Source organism: Protopterus annectens, chromosome 2.part1 (genome assembly GCF_019279795.1).
Source record: "Protopterus annectens isolate FY-2018-M chromosome 2.part1, PAN1.0, whole genome shotgun sequence".
In the NCBI taxonomy this organism is placed as follows: domain Eukaryota; kingdom Metazoa; phylum Chordata; order Ceratodontiformes; family Protopteridae; genus Protopterus; species Protopterus annectens.
The window spans coordinates 514957730-514978379 of record NC_056729.1 but is presented as its reverse complement, the minus strand read 5'-3'; the positions used below and the strand labels follow the sequence as shown (position 1 = coordinate 514978379).

Below are 20650 nucleotides of genomic sequence, written 5' to 3'. Positions count from 1 at the left end.
TTCAATCGATTCCCATGAATAACATCAATAACCATAAAATTAAACTCCGCAGTGGGATGCATTAAATGGTGTTTGTACAAAGCATTTGTTATTTTTTTGTGTTTAATATTGCTCATATGTTCTGAAATCCGTGTTCTTAGTGGGCGAGACGTCTGCCCTATATAGAATGCTCCGCAATGGCAAGTAGCAAGGTAAACAACCCAATCATTGCTACAATTGGCAAAAAAGCCTAAATCATAAACCCTGGAGCAATTTCTACTATTGAAAGCCTTAGATGTAGTCACATATTTACAATTTGAACAATGACCACATGGAAAACATCCATATAAGGCTTTGCCTGACAATGTAGTCTGTTTGTGTAAAGAATGTTTGCTATCACAACGCTTATAATGATTAAAATAGGATTTCAAATTTTTTCCATTTCTATATGAAAAAGTACATCTATCCGGAATGAAATTGGCAATATTGTGATCAGATTGGAGAATATTCCAATTCCTATGGACACTATCCAGCAAGCAGTTGGTGTTACGAGCATAGGTAGTAACAAATCTAAGTGTAGTTGATGTAGCAGCAGTGTTGTTTTTGTATTGAAGTAAATCTGACCTTTCCATATTGTGTACCTGGTTTTTGGCCATTGTAATATTACCATCTTTGTATCCTCATTGTTTGAACCTGTCAGTTAAGTCCCTTTCATTCAAACAAAACGTATGTGGCTTGGAACAAATACGTTTGGCCCTTATGAACTGAGATTTAGGAATGTTCCTAGTGATATGTGGTGGATGGTAGCTGGAAGCATGCAGAACTGAATTATATTGAGGGAACTTTCTATACATTTCACTATCCAAGGTGCCATCAGGCAACTTATGTATAAGAACATCCAAAAATGTAATGTTCTTTTTGTCATGATGTTTAGTGAATGTCAGTCCCCGTTCATTGTTATTAAGGTATAAAACAAAATCAGCAAGTCCAGATTCGGTTCCCCTCCAAACCAACCACACATCATCTAGGTAACGTCTCCATATGTCCATATCAGGTAGAAAAGTGTTTCTGGAGACGTCATAAATGATTATAGACTCAACATAAGCCATGAAAAGGTCAGCATATATGGGGGCAAAGGATGCCCCCATAGCTGTACCTTTAGTTTGCCAGAAACACAGATCTTTATAATAAAATACATTACATGTAAGAACATATCTGGCCATGTCAATCAAAAAGGAATTGAACAGTGGAGAATACAATTTGGCAACATCTAACCAATGTGCCAAGGCTTTCAATCCTGCCTGGTGTGGTATATTCGTGTAAAGTGCACTCACATCTAATGTGCATAGAAACCAGTCAGCCTCAAGTTGTGTGTCTGATATTATTTGCAGAAAATTAGTGGTGTCCTTTAACCTAGATCTAATAGATGGTAATAGAGGTTTTAAATATTTGGTCAAAAACATAGACAGTGGCTCTGTAACATAGCCCCTACCAGATACTATAGGTCTGCCCGGAGGATTAGTAGCATTCTTATGGATTTTAGGTAAAAAATAGATGTATTGTGCACGGGAATCCACTATAGACAAATGTTGAAAAGTTTCATTGTTAATAATTGCCCGATCCTTGGCATCAACAAGAAAACATTTTATGCATTTGACAAATCTTAAAGTAGGATCAACAGACATACAAGAATAGTATCTAGTATCAAAAAGCTGTCTCCGAGCCTCCCTATCATAATCTGTCCAGTTTTGCACAACCACAGCCCCACCCTTATCAGCTGTAGTAATAACAATATCCTTATTATCCTGTAAATCACATATTGCCTGTCTCTCCATGAAGGATACATTGTTATATTTAACAGCAGCATCAGAACTGAAGTAGTGTAGATCTTTGAGCACACTATTTAAAAACAGATGGACTGTGTCATGCATAGGTGGTACAAAACTGGATTTGTGATAGGTGAATTTACCATGATCCACATTATAACCAGAATCACCAAAAAATAGTTTAAGATTAAGCAATCTGCAAAAGTTGACTACATCTTGAGCAAGTGCATCTTCAGAAATCATAAACCCAGGTATAAAACTGAGACCTTTATTCAGAATAGAAATGTGTATGGAGGATAGAACAAAATTAGACAAATTCAACACATTGTTAGGTTTTACATCATTCAATTTTTCAGAGCCATTGCTAGTAGGCCTTGAATATTTTGAACCTTTCCGATGTTTGCGTCCCCCCCCCGTCTACGTTTAGTTCTAAAGGGACAACCCCAGGTGTTCTTTTAGGAGAGGGGGACCCCGATGCTGCCAGGGATTCGTTATCTGTGCCAGATGATGTATCATCATAAGATGAGGTGGTCCCATTATAGTTTTTGCATAAAATAGACCTAGGTCTTTTACGTTTCATAGTAGAAGCTGGAGGGTTATTAAACCTCACATGCTTAGTCTGATGCAAAAATGGATTCCCACGTAAATAGTCTTCTTGGTCCCTATGGAATTTCTTCATTTTTCTAGATTTCAATTCAGCATCATATTTTTTAAGGTCAACTGCTACCTTATTCAATCTAGCTTCAAATGAGGGTTCCTTTTCAAACACCTTAAGTTTGTCCGCTAGAGCAGTAATACCTGTAAGTCCCCTATCAATTGCCCTATTGTGAAAATTTAGTAATTCAATGACAAAAGCCATAGTGGCTTCCTGTTGTATTTTGGACCAATTTTTGGTCAGTTCATCATCCATACCATTGACATGTGGGACCGTACGAATACGTAATCCCCTAGGGGTGATGTTAGCAGTCTGATATGCCCTAAAGAGCTTGCTGTGCCATACATTAGCACGCAATTGTCTAAGCTGCTTGTTTAGGTCATCAATCAAAACTTGACAAGATGACTCCGAACTACTTGATTCAATGGGTTCAATATTCCCATTATTATTATTGGATAAACCAAATGCCCCTAGGTCATCCTTATCTGCAACCAAACCCGAAATAAGGTTTGATAGATCCATGCTAGTAACCAAGATTTGGAAAAATATATACTGTCAATATTGGTATCAAAACTGAACCAAGACAGTCCAATCAGAATAGTCTCTGTGTAGATAGCTGTCAATAATGGTTGTTTGTGGAAAAAAACCATGACAACTATAAACCACAATGGACAATAACAGCAGAAGAAAACACCAAAAATGATGTATAATAACTGCGTCCACAGCAATTCTAAAAAAAGCCAAAGGTCCAAATACAAATTAGTACAAATCAGCCAATTATGTAATATTGGGAAACATTACCAGGATTAAGGCAGGAGCAGACAAAAAGTTGAAATACAATATATACTGAATTGAGATCCAAATACCCCTATCCAAATAGAGATAAGAGGATAAACCCCAATGGGACCAAGACAGACAATAATCTGCTCAAAGTGATAAAGAAAAGATAAACACTTAGAAAAGTATAGCATGTGTGTTATGATTTGCCTGGTGTAGTCAAACACTCGAGCACCCTAAATTGTAGTATGCATATATATTGAACATACCCAAGCATAACACCGCATGCTAATACTATATGGCTAATGCTGAATTTAAGGATAATAATGTTAAATACTAGAATAATATTCCATACCTATTATTATATTAAACCAAATAACTTTGATAGTGTGTTCAATGTGTAAGAATTATATAAATCTACAATTGGGACCCCTGAAACAATTTGTAAACCCTAATCATAAATGTACATACCAATCATTACAAAAACAGTAACCTAACTGTGAATGAAACAATGAACAACCTATGTCCATGAATAGTAATGACCTGAGACCCAAAATATCAACAGTATCTACCATATAACTGTCCTATAACAAGTAGTTGTAATTATTACCTTGAAGAATCAAAATCTAACATATTGGAGAATCTGAACACCAAAGCTGACATACCAACTCAACATACCCAAGTGTAGAAAATGTACCAGACTGCTAAAGTATAAAAAATAACAACTCAAATGCACATGTAACTATATATGCAATAAGAAATAGGTTCTTGAATACATGTTAATAGAAGACCCCACATACATACTATATAAAGAGTTAGTTACATATTGGTATGAATCAAAAATGTGATACCAAAACATTGCCTAAAATGGTAAACATGCATGCTCAAAAAGAATTAGTAATCCAAAACTGTATGTAGTGCAGCGTAATTGTAAATGTTTAGTTACAAAAAGATATTCCAACACTTGTTCAAAACAGAACCAGCAAAATACTTGAAACGCTCAAGATGGCTCCCAACTTTACTCAAAAGCCGAGTTGCATCAAGAACATATACATAAAAAAAGAAGAAAACCATATGGTATTCCCCATAACAAACAAAAATGTCCAAAATGTCTTAATCCTTGAAGCTGTAAATAGAGTATGTACACGACATAACAGTCCCAGCATCCAAACAGCGTTGCATAGAAACTCATGAGGAAAATGATGTTAAAGTCTAGAAGCAAATTCCCCCAGTCACATAGCCGGAAGTCCGAAACAGTATATAGTACAAGGTGTTTATAGATGTTGAATGGCAGAAGAAGTTGCCCGTAATTATACAATCCACAACTATTGTTCGGTAATACCCTGGTCCTCAAAAGTATGTATAAAATGTCTAAATCACATCACAGTCCAGTTCCTACACTATACGAGCGTTGTCGCAATTAAACCCACAAAGAAAAATGGGATAATACAGCAAGACGACAGAGCCACAAGGGCGGGAGACTTAAACCTCGACACGGCTATCAATAGGACGTGCTGGAGGGATAGATTCATCACCCAAAGACTCCCTATGCTGTGGAACAAAATCCCGGTACATGTGAGGCAGAGCACCTCGCTGGCCTTGTTCAAGAGAAATCTTGACCAATGGATGGGAGATCGCAGATATACCCCAGGGATTACCTCAGTGTCACTGCTCGACAGAGGCACAGCAAAATAATGGGTATAGTTCCCCATACTAAAGGGCTGGCGTAAGCCACAAAACTATGGGCTAGGCTTGTAAATGCCCTCGGGCAGATAGCCTAGTATGAACCTATGAACCTATGAACCTTAACTCAATATATATTCCACAAAAAACCTCCAAATGGTGTCACTTATACTTGCGTATGATCCCTGTTCCATATACGTTAGATGTTGAATAAATCAAAGCCTTGGGTTTCACTAGTATGTCCATACATCCACCAGCGTCAGCCAAGACGTCTTGTTTATGACGTCTCCAGAAACACTTTTCTACCTGATATGGACATATGGAGACGTTACCTAGATGATGTGTGGTTGGTTTGGAGGGGAACCGAATCTGGACTTGCTGATTTTGTTTTATACCTTAATAACAATGAATGGGGACTGACATTCACTAAACATCATGACAAAAAGAACATTACATTTTTGGATGTTCTTATACATAAGTTGCCTGATGGCACCTTGGATAGTGAAATGTATAGAAAGTTCCCTCAATATAATTCAGTTCTGCATGCTTCCAGCTACCATCCACCACATATCACTAGGAACATTCCTAAATCTCAGTTCATAAGGGCCAAACGTATTTGTTCCAAGCCACATACGTTTTGTTTGAATGAAAGGGACTTAACTGACAGGTTCAAACAATGAGGATACAAAGATGGTAATATTACAATGGCCAAAAACCAGGTACACAATATGGAAAGGTCAGATTTACTTCAATACAAAAACAACACTGCTGCTACATCAACTACACTTAGATTTGTTACTACCTATGCTCGTAACACCAACTGCTTGCTGGATAGTGTTCATAGGAATTGGAATATTCTCCAATCTGATCACAATATTGCCAATTTCATTCCGGATAGATGTACTTTTTCATATAGAAATGGAAAAAAATTGAAATCCTATTTTAATCATTATAAGCGTTGTGATAGCAAACATTCTTTACACAAACAGACTACATTGTCAGGCAAAGCCTTATATGGATGTTTTCCATGTGGTCATTGTTCAAATTGTAAATATGTGACTACATCTAAGGCTTTCTCTAGTAGAAATTGCTCCAGGGTTTATGATTTAGGCTTTTTTGCCAATTGTAGCAATGATTGGGTTGTTTACCTTGCTACTTGCCATTGCGGAGCATTCTATATAGGGCAGACGTCTCGCCCACTAAGAACACGGATTTCAGAACATATGAGCAATATTAAACACAAAAAAATAACAAATGCTTTGTACAAACACCATTTAATGCATCCCACTGCGGAGTTTAATTTTATGGTTATTGATGTTATTCATGGGAATCGATTGAATAAAACTGAGTGGCATAATATCTTAAATAATAAAGAAAAAAAGTGGATCATCAAGTTAGGGGGTTTATTCCCACCTGGACTCAATGAATATTTATGAATGTTCAACCAATGGGAAATGGCTCTATAATATTTAAACAGCATGTTTTTGTGTGGTGCTTTTATACACTGAGGAAGGCTGTGTCTGTCCAGCCGAAACCGGTTTGTCTGCTGTATGTATTTGTGAATACACATTTCTCTTGAAGTCAATTTTGCTGGCTCTTTGTGGTTTGTACTGTTCTGGTATGTGGAGCCTGGCATTTGCTCACGCGCAGGGGACTTTTCTTTCTGATAATTCCCAATAACCCTTGTTATATGTTAGCACAACAGTACCACTGGCTCTTTGTCTTGAGATGTGGACTTGGGGAGCTGTCATGGTAAATAGACTATTTATGTCAGTGCACAGTCCCCTTCTCTGGGGAAGAAGTGTGGACAAAACTACTGTGTCACTGTAACACTGTTTGCCCTTGGATGGATGTGCAGGCAGGGTGTACTAAAAAAGAAAAAAAATCCCATCTATGTTCCAGATTGTTTGCATGAGGAGCCAATGATGAGGAATATAAAACATAAATGGCTCGAAAGGCTGAAAAAGTTCTAAAATGTACCACACAGCATTTATAATGTTGTGGCATCTAAAGACCAGTGATCCAGCTTAATTAAATTATTTCTACTCCAGAGGTATTACAGTAGAGTCTTGGCCACACTCACTGCGATGTAACATGTTTGGCCACACCCCATGTGCCCCATGTTTGACTTCTGAAAAGGTGTCATCCCTACCTCAGCTTTTAAAATGGTTGCCTGTTAGACAGATATCTCCTATGATACACCCTGTAAAGATGTGCATAGATCCCTTTGTTAGAAATAATTCATACATATGTAATGATTTCCAATTAAAAACTGTTAGATGAAAAGATAATGTTAGTTTTAATAAGTTATATTCAATATAATGTTCACTCACCAGTGGAATCATGATATAGTAAAACATTAATGTCAAGAGTTATGTGGTTTATGTAGCTGATAAAGGAAAGGTCATGTTCTGGGAGGACATCTGTGTTTTTGAAATGTTTACCTCACCACTGACAAATTTTACATTTGTTTGGTGAGTGGAAAAAAAACTGAAAAAAAGTTTTTATTTTATTGTTTATAGATTTCTATGATTATTGATGGCACAAAATCCCTAGCTTATATACGATACACTACATCAGTGAAGAGAAAAACAGTGAATGCACTAATATGGTGCTGAATATTAACAACAAACTATAAAGTGTTTTTGTGGTATATCTATCTGAATGGACATGGTGCATTAATTACAAATTGACAATCAAAATTATAAAATTTGATTGGGCAATAAGCGGTAACAATAATAAAATCAGCAGTAATTTGTATGGATCAACTGTAATAAAAGAATCATTCTTCCCTTTGCATTTGTTATTTGTTTAAAGTTCACTAGATCATGACAAATTCTCTGCTGACAATTTATTTGCCAGCTTTTTAGATATTTACTTCCTCACATGATATTGGGATCAATAGTTCAGAGTAATGGTGAGTGTGGAAGAGAGGTGAAGAAGAGAGTACAGGCAGGATGGAGTGGGTGGAGAAGAGTATCAGGAGTGATTTGTGACAGACGAGTACCAGTAAGAGTGAAAGGGAAGGTCTGCAAGAGGGTAGTGAGACCAGCTATGTTATATGGGTTGGAGACAGTGGCATTGACAAAAAGGCAGGAGTTAGAGCTGGATGTGGCAGAGTTAAAGATGTTAAGATTTGCACTGGGTGTGACAGGGGTGGACAGGATTAGGAATAAGTATATTAGAGGGTCAGCACAGGTTGGAAGGTTTGGAGACAAAGCCAGAGAGACAAGATTACATTGGTTTGGACATGTGCTGAGGAGGGATGCTGAGTATATTATATAAAAGATGCTAAGGATGAAGCTACCAGGTAACAGGAAAATAGGAAGGCCTAAGATAAGGTTTATGGATGTGGTGAGAGAGGACATGCAGGTGGTTGGTGTGAAAGAGCAAAATGCAGAGGACAGGAAAAATGGAAACAGATGATCTGCTGTGGCGACCCCTAACGGGAACAGATGAAAAATGATGATGTCTTCCTCACATGATATGTTAGAGTCAAAACAAGATAATGTAATGCAGTAGAATCCTTAATGTCGATCTTAATGGAACCTTTGTTAAAAGTATGACACTGAGAGGAAAGGGGAATACAACATTGTAAAGCTGTTTGCATATACTCAAGCAGCTAGCTGGAGCTCACAGTACAAGTGTTTACACACAAAAGCAGAAACAGTTTTATAAACGTACTTCAAGTGGCCAATGCACATCTGCAAAACTAACTATAAAATAGAATGCATTTGCCAGTACTGTTTAGAGGCAAGTTTTGCTTCAGGCTTCAGGAGCGTTATTGACCCCAAGATGGAGTTAGAGGGACTGAAGGTTATACAAAGACAAGAACGGGTCTTTAAAATCATTCTCAAATTGAAGGTAACGTTAGAAAATTGACTAAAAACTTAAAAAGAACTATTAGGAATTCTAATGCAACCCATGAAGTGAGATTAGCATCTGAAGATAAGGACAACTGCAAATCCTTCTTTAATTACATTTGGAAACAAAAAAATGACATCCATCATTGCTCAGAACATATTCAAGATGGCACAACCTTCTCTTGCCCAGTAGACATTTCTAGCATACTAGTTAACAAATTCAGTGTAAACATCATACCAAAAGTGACTACTGAAAGCCCACTTATACATGAAGCCCTCAGACATCCCATCATCACTAAAGATCATCTCCTAAAGGTGCTCTCAAAAACTAAAAATACTTCTGCAATGGGACCTGATAACAAACCTGGCTTATAAACAGTACCAAGCAAGCCCTGGTGGAGCTACTCTTAAACCTTTCAACCTGATTTTGTTTACTGACTTTGTCCTTGACATCTGGAACACAGAAGTGGTGATGTCATTCCTCAAGGGTAGCCCCAGCACTGGTCCTGCGAATTATAGCCCTACTCAGCCTAATGAGTCATATGCATAGCCAAGGAACATATTATAACTGACATGGTTAACTATGACATTAAAAATCTCAACAGGCTAGACCTGCAGCAGTTTGTTTTTGTTAAGGGCATATCCTGTCTAATCAGTCTGGTGAGCTTCTTAGCACATGCTGTTGACAACAGTCATGCTGCACACATGGCATACCTTTACCTGGCCAAAGCCCTTGACATTTTACCCCATGCTAGCATAGACAGTACATTAAATGCATTACACATAGATCCTGTATGGTAAGATGGATGGGAAGGCGGCTAAGAGACAGAACCTATACTGTGCAGGTATCAGGTGCCTCATCAAAGGGTATGAAGGAAACTAGTGGTGTTTCACAGGGCTCTGTGTTGGGACCCCTTTTGTTTGGCATTTAATTTTCTGACCTCCAGATGACAAACCAAGATCTCTAGCTAACCAATTTGCAGATGACTGCAAACTAAGAGTCATTTGTCAATTCACCCTCTGACACCCAAGCCATGCAACAAGAACTTACACTTGTAAACACCTGGTGTAAACAATGGGGTTAAATGCTGAAAAGTACAACATAGACAATACTCCACACCAAAATGAGAATGTTGTTAGAGACCTTCAATTATGGGTTGATAATTCCCTCTCCTTTGATTATCACTCAACAATTGTAGTCAGGAAGTATTTCTGCTTAACACAGTTTTTGTAAGGGGATATCTTTCAGATCCAAATAGGTCATTGTCCCATTATATTCAGTATTGACTAGGCCAATTATTGAATATAATGCCCCTTTAGGATGTACATCATTAAACATATTAAACATCCAGAAAGACCCTGAAGGTTCCTAAATAAGATCACTGGATTCAAAACCCTAAGCTACCAGAAATGAGTGTTAAGTGCTGTCTCTTTATTCAGTATATTATAGACTCCAGAGGGTATATCTACACCTTGCCTTCAGAGTCATTAGGGATCCAGTAGTCCAAGAGCTTTTGTATCTTCATAGATCAAATAGTCCCATAAATAACAGAACAAGGGATCTAAATCATCACCAGAAGATAAATAAAACAAGTTGAAGAGATAGACACAATACACAACACCTCCCTCACCTCTGGAATACACTTCCACTACAAACTAAATAGTCTGCTACATTATCTTCCCTCAAAAGTGGACTGAACAATTGGATGGATATTCACAAATTCACCCCTAGCTTTACTGGTGTGGCTGTACTCGACAGAGTACGTTCAGTCACAGGGTGGGTACTGGCAAAGCATAAATAACCACAAGACTCAGTTGCCTTGTATCTTCTGAGATCTTATACTATGAAGTTCAGTAGAGATAAAGGAAAGACATTAGGAGTTTATATAACTTCTAAAGTGTACAACAAAATGTATAAACTGAAGTATTAAAAAAGAAAGAAGTATACTAACCTGAACATGGTGTGCTGGAAGGTCGCAGTTGTCCTATGGAAGAGAAAGAAAAAGATCTATAAATTAGAAATAATATTAAAATATTTAAGGAAAACATGTAGAGTTACATAATATGAGGAAAAAATTAGTGCTATGAATGAAAGAATCTTAAATACATACTTATGTGTCATATAGTTGATTAAATTTAACTCCTTAAAGCCCCTATTAAAAACTAATATATTGTACAGCAGTCATGATCTATTTAATAAACAAGATAAGACCCCGGATTTAATAAAATCCATGTAGGCACCGTGCAGAGCCTACATGGAATGTATCTATGTACACAGCCATGGCTCCCCTTCAGCAACAAGCTATGTATATTAATGATGGTGCACTGCCAAGGCAGAGCACAGGAAACAGGATATTAAATCTGTGTAGAGAAAAGTGTAGAGCCTGCGGATTCCTGGGCAGATATTATGTACAGAGTGAGGCTCCCTGTAATGCTCCCTGCTACTGTTCACACAATGTGAATTGTTTCAAATCTGTAATATTTTATTTTTATGAATATTTTTTTTCCTTTCTTTTCTGTATATTTGCATGTGGCGGAGCGCAGCAATGCCAAGCTGTGCTCACATATAGACAGCTGACACCTGCCAGACATCTGAAAATAGAAACCAGATGTTATCAATTATCATAATAACTGTGATGCCCGTGCACTGACCCAGTAATCAAGGAGCCTCAATCCTCACCACTAACAACAGTGAGGGGCGTCCACATTGGGAAGGATAACAAGTACACACACACAGTAAAGTACAGTTTCCTTAAGAACACACAGAGATCACAGTCAGTCTGGGGCTGGTTTCTCCTTTTCTCTCCAGATCCCCAATAAGATTCCCCAGTGGCACAGCTATAGGGTACAGGTCTCAGCCTAGTGATCAAGCTACAACCTCCCAGCACTCTCTCTGCCCAACCAGTGCTTTGTGTCCCTGCCCAAGTAGCTGACACACACACTTTGAGATATGAGTTATATACAAACACACATACACTCTTGGGGAAGGCTGGCTCAGGTTCTCCAGCTATGCCCCCTTCTCTGCCCAGGCTATAAGGGAGAAGTCACTGCCACCAACCACTAATATCAGCTACTAATAATGCCCTTAGCAAAGGGTGTCCAATTGTACTGTGCCAAATTATTATTATCCAATTAGTAAGTATGACAAACAGCAAGGCTTATTAGAGTGGCTTGGGCAGCATCACTATATACATTCAATGTACTCTAGAGCTTAAATTATCTCTACACAAAACAGCCACAGTGGAAAGGTTTAAAATATTTAATAATAATAAAAACACTAGACAAATCTCCTCAGTTCAACACGGTGCTAGTCAAGAGTTCAGAGATCACAGGAAAATGCTTAAAATAATATTGTAGAAAAGTCTGATATAAATATAGAAAGCAACTAGTCTAATCTTACTATTTTCTATCTATTTCTAAGAGAAACAATGTTCTAAATAACTTACATACAGACAGAGCAAAGGCAGAGTACTGGTGAGAAGATGTGTTCAGGTTCAGACAAAATCCAAAATGCTATCTCTTTCTCTCTGAGATCTCTTAAATTGATAATACATCACTGCTGACTCATTTTAGACTACATCACTCTTGACACTTCTCTGGTTTCCAAGCTACCAGAAACTCTAAATTTACATTTCTTAGTTTTCTTAGTAAGCTTGCACCTGGCCAGGAAACCACAGCAATAAAAGACATTATACGTGTAAAATCTAGCAATTAACTCTTGCCCTAAGATAATAGAAATAATTATTTCATCTAGACATCCCATCTGCGAGCCTGGAGCTCAAACAGTCATAACATTATTTACTTTATCAGCATTCTTCCAGCAGAATGCACTGGGGTTACATTTTTGAAGTTCAGAACATATAACACAGTTTTTTCTTACATTTAGTTTTCTTACATTTGTAAAACAGTCTGTGGGTTATATTAATATTTACAATGACATATAATTATCTACAGAATTTATTTAGCTGGGCTGGCAGCCTTTCAGTTTTTTCACAATAACATATTTTTTTTTTGTAATTGCTGTTTGTGCTGCACAGCGTGGGCACCACAGAGCTGAGCAACACTCATACATACATAGCTGCCAGCTATCTAAAAATAGAAACCAGATGTGATTAATTATTTATTTCTGGGTCTATTTAAGCATGTTTATGCAGTGTGATTCTCTGTAACACTAACAGGTAGCCCAGTAGTACATGTGAAGGTATAGTAGTTTTCATAATATCCAAGTAGCTAAATGGTTAGAGTTGCAGCCTAATGCTTAGTAGGTCCTGGCTTTGAGTCTGTAGTAGTCATAAGATGTCTGTAATTTAATTTAATATATATGTTTAATTCTAAAAACAAATTTGTGAAATATGGCACTGCTGCTTTGTGCTGAGCACTGCTTAAATATGCTAATGGCTACTGCTGTTTGCACAGTTATAAGGTAGCTAAAACCTCAGTTGTGCAAGTTTTTGTGCAGCTTAGCTCTGCTTAGCTGGTTTGTGCAATGCTAAGCAAAGCAGAGTTTTTTTCTGAATGTTACTCAATGATGTGTAAATGGAGGAAAACAGCCTCTATCAGATGCAATAGGCAGGAATTCTGCACCATTCTTTAGAGTCTAATCAACTGTTGATATGGTAGGTGGTGCTGGTGAAAGTGCAAGCTTTCAGTCAAAGAGATGGGGTGTTCAGGAGTCCAGGGTCTTTGTTGGGCTTCTGGTAAAAAAATTATGAACCCAGGCTGATGCAGGGTGATTTCCAGGCTCGGAATGCAAGGCAGAGGCCTGGGACCGGTTAGCCAGTGAACCTACCAGGGTATCCCTCGCACTAGTGAGCAGTATCATCACCATTATGATGCCCTGAGAAGGAGAAAGAGGGTAATCTTGAACACTTGGATCCAAGAGGCATGAGATGGGAATGCCTCACAAATATGTAAGTATGTTTTCCACTGTTTTATCAAACTGCAAGTTGAATGTCTGCAAAACTGGTATGCACAATGGTGTGCTTCTTTTCTAACAGATGCAGCTGAGAGGGCTTGCAACGTTGACTCCCATGCCGGGTGCCTGGCCATGTTGCACAGTGAGTGTGGTAAGTATGGGTTTATTATGCTAATTGTTGCACAATAAGGGAGAAAGAGTAAAACATTTACTGCAATAAAGTATACACAATAAAAACTAGTGCAATAAATGGGAAAGTAGAACTGTAGTGCAATATGTGGGCAATTAGAGCTGTAGTGCAAGAAACGAACAATAACAATTGTATTGCAATAAACACTAAACAATAACAATAACAGTAAGCAAAATGGTATACAGCAGGATTGTGTTGTCATAACCATTGCACTAGAACTGTATGCATTGCTTGTCTATGGTAATGTTGATGCAGTCACGTGTAACACTGTCTCCAGGCCAATATCAGTCACATAATGCTCTCTGTTACTCCTACTCCATGTAATAAAGGTATATGGGTGAAGTAGCCCACTCTATGGGCAGATATTTTGTGTGGACTTCAAAGACATTTATCAGCAATACCAATAAAGTGTTAAGCAGCATTTTATTCCATGCACGTGTGTTCTACTGTCACTGCAGTCGAGTATAACACTATAATTGTTCTACAATGCAAAACAAATTCAGTCACATAATCCTCTCATATTCTCCCACTCCAGGAACAAAAGATATATGGTTGAGGTAGTCCATGTTATGAGCAGATATGATTGTGTTTACATTTCACAGACACTTATCAGCTATACTAGTAAAGTGCTAAGCAGCATTGGTGATTCCTAAAGAAATCTGTCTAAATATTTCCAGTATGGCTGTATTCCTTGCATGTCTGTACTAAGTTGCTGCAGTCAATTGTTACATTTTTGCAGATGTCCCCTGCAGTCACAGTTATTGGGTTCAATTCCCATGCCTGCCAACTAAGGCATGACTGATGTCTAGTTTATGTATTGTACACAAACATGCTCTCAAGTGTCATGATTTCTCATAATGTAATTAAAACTGCCTAATCCATCTTTCACAGGATTACCAGAAAAATGATTACCTGGAATGCAATGTATTACCAAATCCACTTATAGAACACCTTGGTAGTTATATAAGTCCATATTATGTGAAACTGTTCTGTGTAGTTGTGTACCTGCATTTGTTACTGCTTGGCCCATACTGACCCATGCTAACAGCTTGAGAGGTATGTATGTGCTACATCAGCTATAGGAGACTTGTAGTCACTGTACTCAAAACTGACACTACACACCTGTAGAGCATTTAGGTTTACTATTGTTTGTTCGAACGGCAAAACATTTTCCATTTGAAACAACAAAAAGTAAAACTGAACACAAACATTCCGAACGGCCACAATGTCGATCCAAATGATCGACACATTTGAGTCGACATTGTTACGGAAACCATCACGTGATAGCTGTAGAGGAGCTGATGTAAATCAGACTCCTCTACGACATATCACATTTTTGCATGGGGGCAGGACCCCCTGCACTCCCTGTGGGGGGCTGTGCCTCCCCACTACTAATATATTCTAACTCCGAAATTGCACTACAGTGGGAATATGGATGAATTTCCAATCCCCACTGTACCGCGATCTCCGTGCAGATAGTCGAATACTCTTATATAAATACACTATTGCATTCGTGTAAATGTGTTCAACGATCCCATCCATTTAAATTTTGTGTACAACATTCTGATTTTCAGCAGCAGTGCTGCCGACAGATTGTTGTTTGCACAAACGATAGTAAACCAAGTATTTATTATCAGTGTTTTCAGGGATATAGTCTACATTGTCAGTAATGGAATGGTTTTCTCTCTCTCTCTCTCCGCCCACCCCTTATCTTTATTTTATTTTATTTATTTATTTAACATTTGTTTACCAGGAAAGTCCAACTTGGAATTAAGCCAATTTTCAGTGGAGGCATGGGGAGAAACACTCCAGATGCATGTCTCTGTAACGTGGGAGGAAACCAGAGTACCTGGAGGAAACCTACACAAATGCAGGGAGGACATACAGACTCTGCACAGAAGGCACCCTAGCCAAGAATCGAACCAGAGAACCTCTTGCTGTGAGGCAACAATGCTACCGCTGCACCACTTCATTTATTTATTATTGTTATTTATTATTATTATTTAATATTAACATATTTTGTTTAACTATATTCTGGTCAACTGTGATTTATTATTGTTATGTTTTATTATGATTCAATATTAACATATTTTGTTAAACGGTTTTGTTGGCATCATGGTTTACATCATACTGGCATGCTGTTAACATACTGACTGTTATGTTACTTAATATTGTGTTACACATAATATGTATTTGGATTGATAAATATGATGTTGCATTCTGTTAATACTAACAACGGTTTGGTTATTACTAACCTTAACTTATTGCTATACCCCATTTACCACAGCATATCGAAGTAAGCTGGTTATAGCTGATCTGCCTACCTTGTCTCATTGGGTCGTGGCACTGGGTCCCAGCACATTGGGGACCCAGAACAGTGGTGCCCTGTCTGCTGCCCCTGCACTACCTGTGGCATTGGGTAGTACCGTCCCATGGGACAGGGATGGGCTCCCGTCTGGGAGCGATGGTGGAGGGGGATTTGTCACCCAGGCTGAGCTGCCAGTTTTGGTGTACAGGATAGTCTACTGTGGGTTTGACCACTGCCTGCGCTGGATTAATGACATGCTGGCCAACCTGGTGGGGCAGCCTCTCCCTGGTGCCCAGCCTCCACCACTGCCACCACCGTGGCAGTGACTGAGCAGTGCAGACAGTCCCATAGGTGGGGATGTGAGTCATGCTGCTGCCTTGTGGAGACACATGGCACGTAAATTCCACAACACTCTCCCTATCCAAACACTCTCCCTATTCAAGGTGTTCACTCCTGTCATGTGTCATACATTGCCCCTGTCTGATGTCTTCTTTGTCTTGTCTGTCTGCAAATGCATCCTCACCTACCCAACTTACCTCTCACACATATACCTATGTCCCTTCCCCAACATTCTACTCTCACCTTAAACAAATGGGCACCTGTCCCAGAAAAAAATATCATCCCATACATTTCTCTCCATTTCGCACATGTGTCCATTGGACAGATGTAATTTGGTCCAATTGGCTTGACAACACAGTAATGTTGTCCTCACCCCTCTTTCTGGGGGTGAAAGTTCAAAGTCATGTACAAATTCTGTCAAAGTGCACAGTTGTTGCTGTACAAGAAATGGATAGCTATGGTTCTTTCCTACAATCTTCCTCTACATCCCTACCTGCCTTTCATCCCCCTGCTTGGATCCCATTTCACCACTTTCTTATCTCCCCATTTTTCTTTTCTTTATATTTTTTAGCACAACGCTACATGATGCATCACTCAGCTTCACTAAGCTCAGCTAAATAGAGCTATATTCTGTAAATGTGTTTGCACCGAGGGCTAGAACAGTTTGTGATTAAAGAAGTTTTTATTTAAACTGTGATTTTTTTTCATTATTTTGAATCCAGTAGTCATATAATCAATGTTGTGGTGGATGGTGTTATGGTTGTGAGCAAATAGAGCTATATTGACTATATGTGTTTTTAAAATTGTAATACACACTTACAAAATAAACACCTGTCCCATATTTCGAATCCAAGACCATCGCACCTGCAGACCATTGCATTAACCTACCACACCATACAGCTCTTAATTAAAAACAGGTGGTTTAAAGAAAACATAGTAATTGCCAGTTACAGTCATTATGCATGTTTCAGTGGAACCACACGCCATGCTGTGATGCACAAACTTGATCAAAAAGTAATGGAAACAATGGGATTGTACCTTGGACTCTGGTGCAATAGTACTCCACTAGAAAGCCATAGACATACTAATGAATGTAAGTGAGGCCTGTGATAGCAGGTAAATATTCCATTTTATCAGCAACATGTAGAAAGACACCTGCTAAGGCATTAATGGCAAAATACATTTCCAGCTGGGACCCTGGTGCAGAAATACATCCATACAAAGCCATATACACACTGATGGATGTAGAAAATGTTTGTCACAGCCTGCATGTGGCCACATATATCTTGCAAATACACCTGCGGTAGCAGTGACTCAGTAGCTCAGTCTGCTAAATGCCTTGCAAACAGTACATTTTGCCACACATAGTCCTGGGTTCAAATCCAGTGGTGTGTAGCAGTGGAATTATAGTATTGTTATATTTATCCCCATGTTGCTCAAGAACACAACAAACATGTGGCCTAGTACTGTTAGTGATACTGTTGCCTAACATACTTACCTTAAACACATGCCTTAATTGGACTGGAAAGGGTAGCCTCACTCTGGCTCTGCCTCTACAACAAGGCTGACACAGCTTCCACAGTTACTCCTAGAGCTTGTTGTCCTCCAAAGTGTTTACACTCTCTGCCTATGTCTATTACCTACAGCAGCAGCTACAGCCTATAGCACACCCATCTATATGTAAAGGTTGCTGCTACAGACCTATCCTCTGCGATGAAGTAGTCTTCTCACCCCAGTAATGTCCAGCACAGCATATCAGAAAGGGGCCCTAATCTACATGAAGCCTTATATATTGTACTGTGGTTGCATATGATTGACTGATGATAGTGCAAAGCTGTGTTGGCTTCAGTTAGCATTTCAGAACCACAGACTGGTTAAGAGGCAATTACCTGCTGATAAGAAGCATGTTAAAAAGGCAAGCAGCTGGCTATGGGGAACCAGTCTGTATGAAACTTTCCTCAAAGAGAACATGTGTATGCAAAATATTAACTATCAGCAGAGGAGTACTGCACTCCCTCAGGTATGTAACCATTTTGTTTACATCAGGATGCAGATGTGTGAATATACTTATGAGGAATAGGGATCACAGCAATAAGCCATTCTTAGAACTGTGATAATGACATGTTAATTATCTCCAGATTTGTTACACATGCAGAGGATGTGCAATACCTCAAAGGTGGAATGTATATTGTCAGTGTGGCACACTGGGCTCATGGGACTCCCCCTTTATAGTGGTTGTAATTGTAGACTGCTGTTTGTCTGGCACAGTTGTTTTCACATATTATCAGGGGGGTTGGCCCTTGCGGACACACTACAATAGACTCCCGTGTCAGCTGTATGATTGTACAGCAGTGTCTGTCATGGCACACACGGGAATACCTGACTATTGATAGCATTCTAGTTGTATCCACATGCTTAATATGTTTGCACACTGTAGACTATGACATGTGTGATCAAGCAGTGGATATTGCCAGCCATTCTGTCCTTGCTGTATCTCTACATAGTGTACTTCCACATATGTGATCCTGACATGTGTTCCCATGTTGTTGTCTTTCAGGAAAGATGTATGCACGATGCCGTGCAACTTTCACAGATGCAGAGAATGAGTTGATACTGGAAGGGCTCCATCAGCACCATGAAGTCCTACTGTCCAGGGGAGGCACAACAGAAAACAGCATGAGTCATTGTGGTTGACTTTGTCTGTAATGTCAATGCCACAGGTCATCAGAGCAAGACATATGAGCAGGTGCAACACTGTGCAGTGGACATTGTCAATGCTGCATGCAAAAGAGTGGCAAATGTAGCCAGGGATTGTGGTACCACCAGTGCAGGGCTTGCAGTGGAACAACCACTCTCAGCCACAGAGGAATTCCTGGCAAATCTAGGCACACACAACAGCTCCCAGGCATCCATCACACCCTACATCGTGGATGTGGGTGCCACAGTTTCCACAGCAGAGGAGCATGCAGGTAAACTCAGGTTGATCAGCACTGCAATACTGTAGCATTCAGTGTGTGAGGGCATACATAGTCTTACATGGGTGTCAGGTCTGTCTGTTTTTTTGGGGGGGTTAACTGCAGTTTGACTGTCATGCTCAAATTTTGATCACTATAACAATTAACACAATAACTACTGTAAATGTGAGATATATGGATGTATTACCATGTGGTGGTAGAACATGCAGTGGTACTGATATTACCTCTTCTTTAACTTTTCACAGGTCCGCCAAGTATCACACAAGCCTGTGGTCCTGCTCCTGGTAAGCATGACACTGTTTTGTTATTGATGTATGTTTACAGCATTGTAATCCCAAGACTACTACCTGCATAGATGTACTGTTGGCATGTTTGACAACTGCACACATTTTCTGACTGTACATGCTAGAGTCATACCTACGCCTTGTAGGTGTGACCACACTGATAGATGTGACAGTACTGTCAGGACAGTACAGAGTGTCATATGCATCATCTGTGCGGAGTCTACACTAATGTCAACAGTGTGCCTCACTGTTTCTGATGAGATTGCAGTGTAATGAGAGTTTATTTACAAGTAACGACAGCTGTTAGTAGGAAGAGTACTTTCTTCAAGTCCTCCTATATGAGGTTGGGTTTTCAGCAGGTCTGTCATAGTGACAACAGTGTACAGAGCCTTACATATATCACAGCATAGTACGGCTAAGCATAATAGTGCAGGTATTAATGTGCTGCTTTTTTCTTTCTTAACACAGGTGACCAAGGCAGGGGGAGGGTTGGTCTCTATCCCCTACACAACCTAATGTCAGTGTGTCCTCAGACTCTGATGATGATGATGGCCACAGTGTGGCACAGGTGGGAGTTTTGGGGGTTGAATCTGCCCCAGAGGTTGACATCCCTCTTCTGCTCTCATTCTCACCACACATAGTCAGCATGCCCACACATCCCCATTCCCAGGAGGCTACAGATACTGAACAGTCAGAGGGTGGGGCCATTGAACAGGAAAGTGTGGCAACTACCACTCCAGTGAGTGTAGACACTGGCCATAGACAGAGAGCTGGTGAGGTCCTACACAGACGGATTGACAGGGATGCTTGTAGGAGGCCTGTTGTCCATCCACCACCCATTGCAGGTGTCACATCA

The 20650-nt window shown here is 39.3% G+C and overlaps 1 protein-coding gene across 3 annotated transcripts in view; it reads right to left on the bottom strand.

The window, feature by feature from the left end:
* Positions 1-20650, bottom strand: part of LOC122794129 — a 594614-nt gene that overhangs the window by 41045 nt on the left and 532919 nt on the right. For all 3 annotated transcript variants that reach the window (XM_044062306.1, XM_044062307.1, XM_044062308.1), the window contains one exon: positions 10736-10768. In XM_044062306.1, the coding sequence (XP_043918241.1) occupies positions 10736-10768 (33 nt within the window). The remainder of the gene's footprint in view (positions 1-10735; positions 10769-20650) is intronic.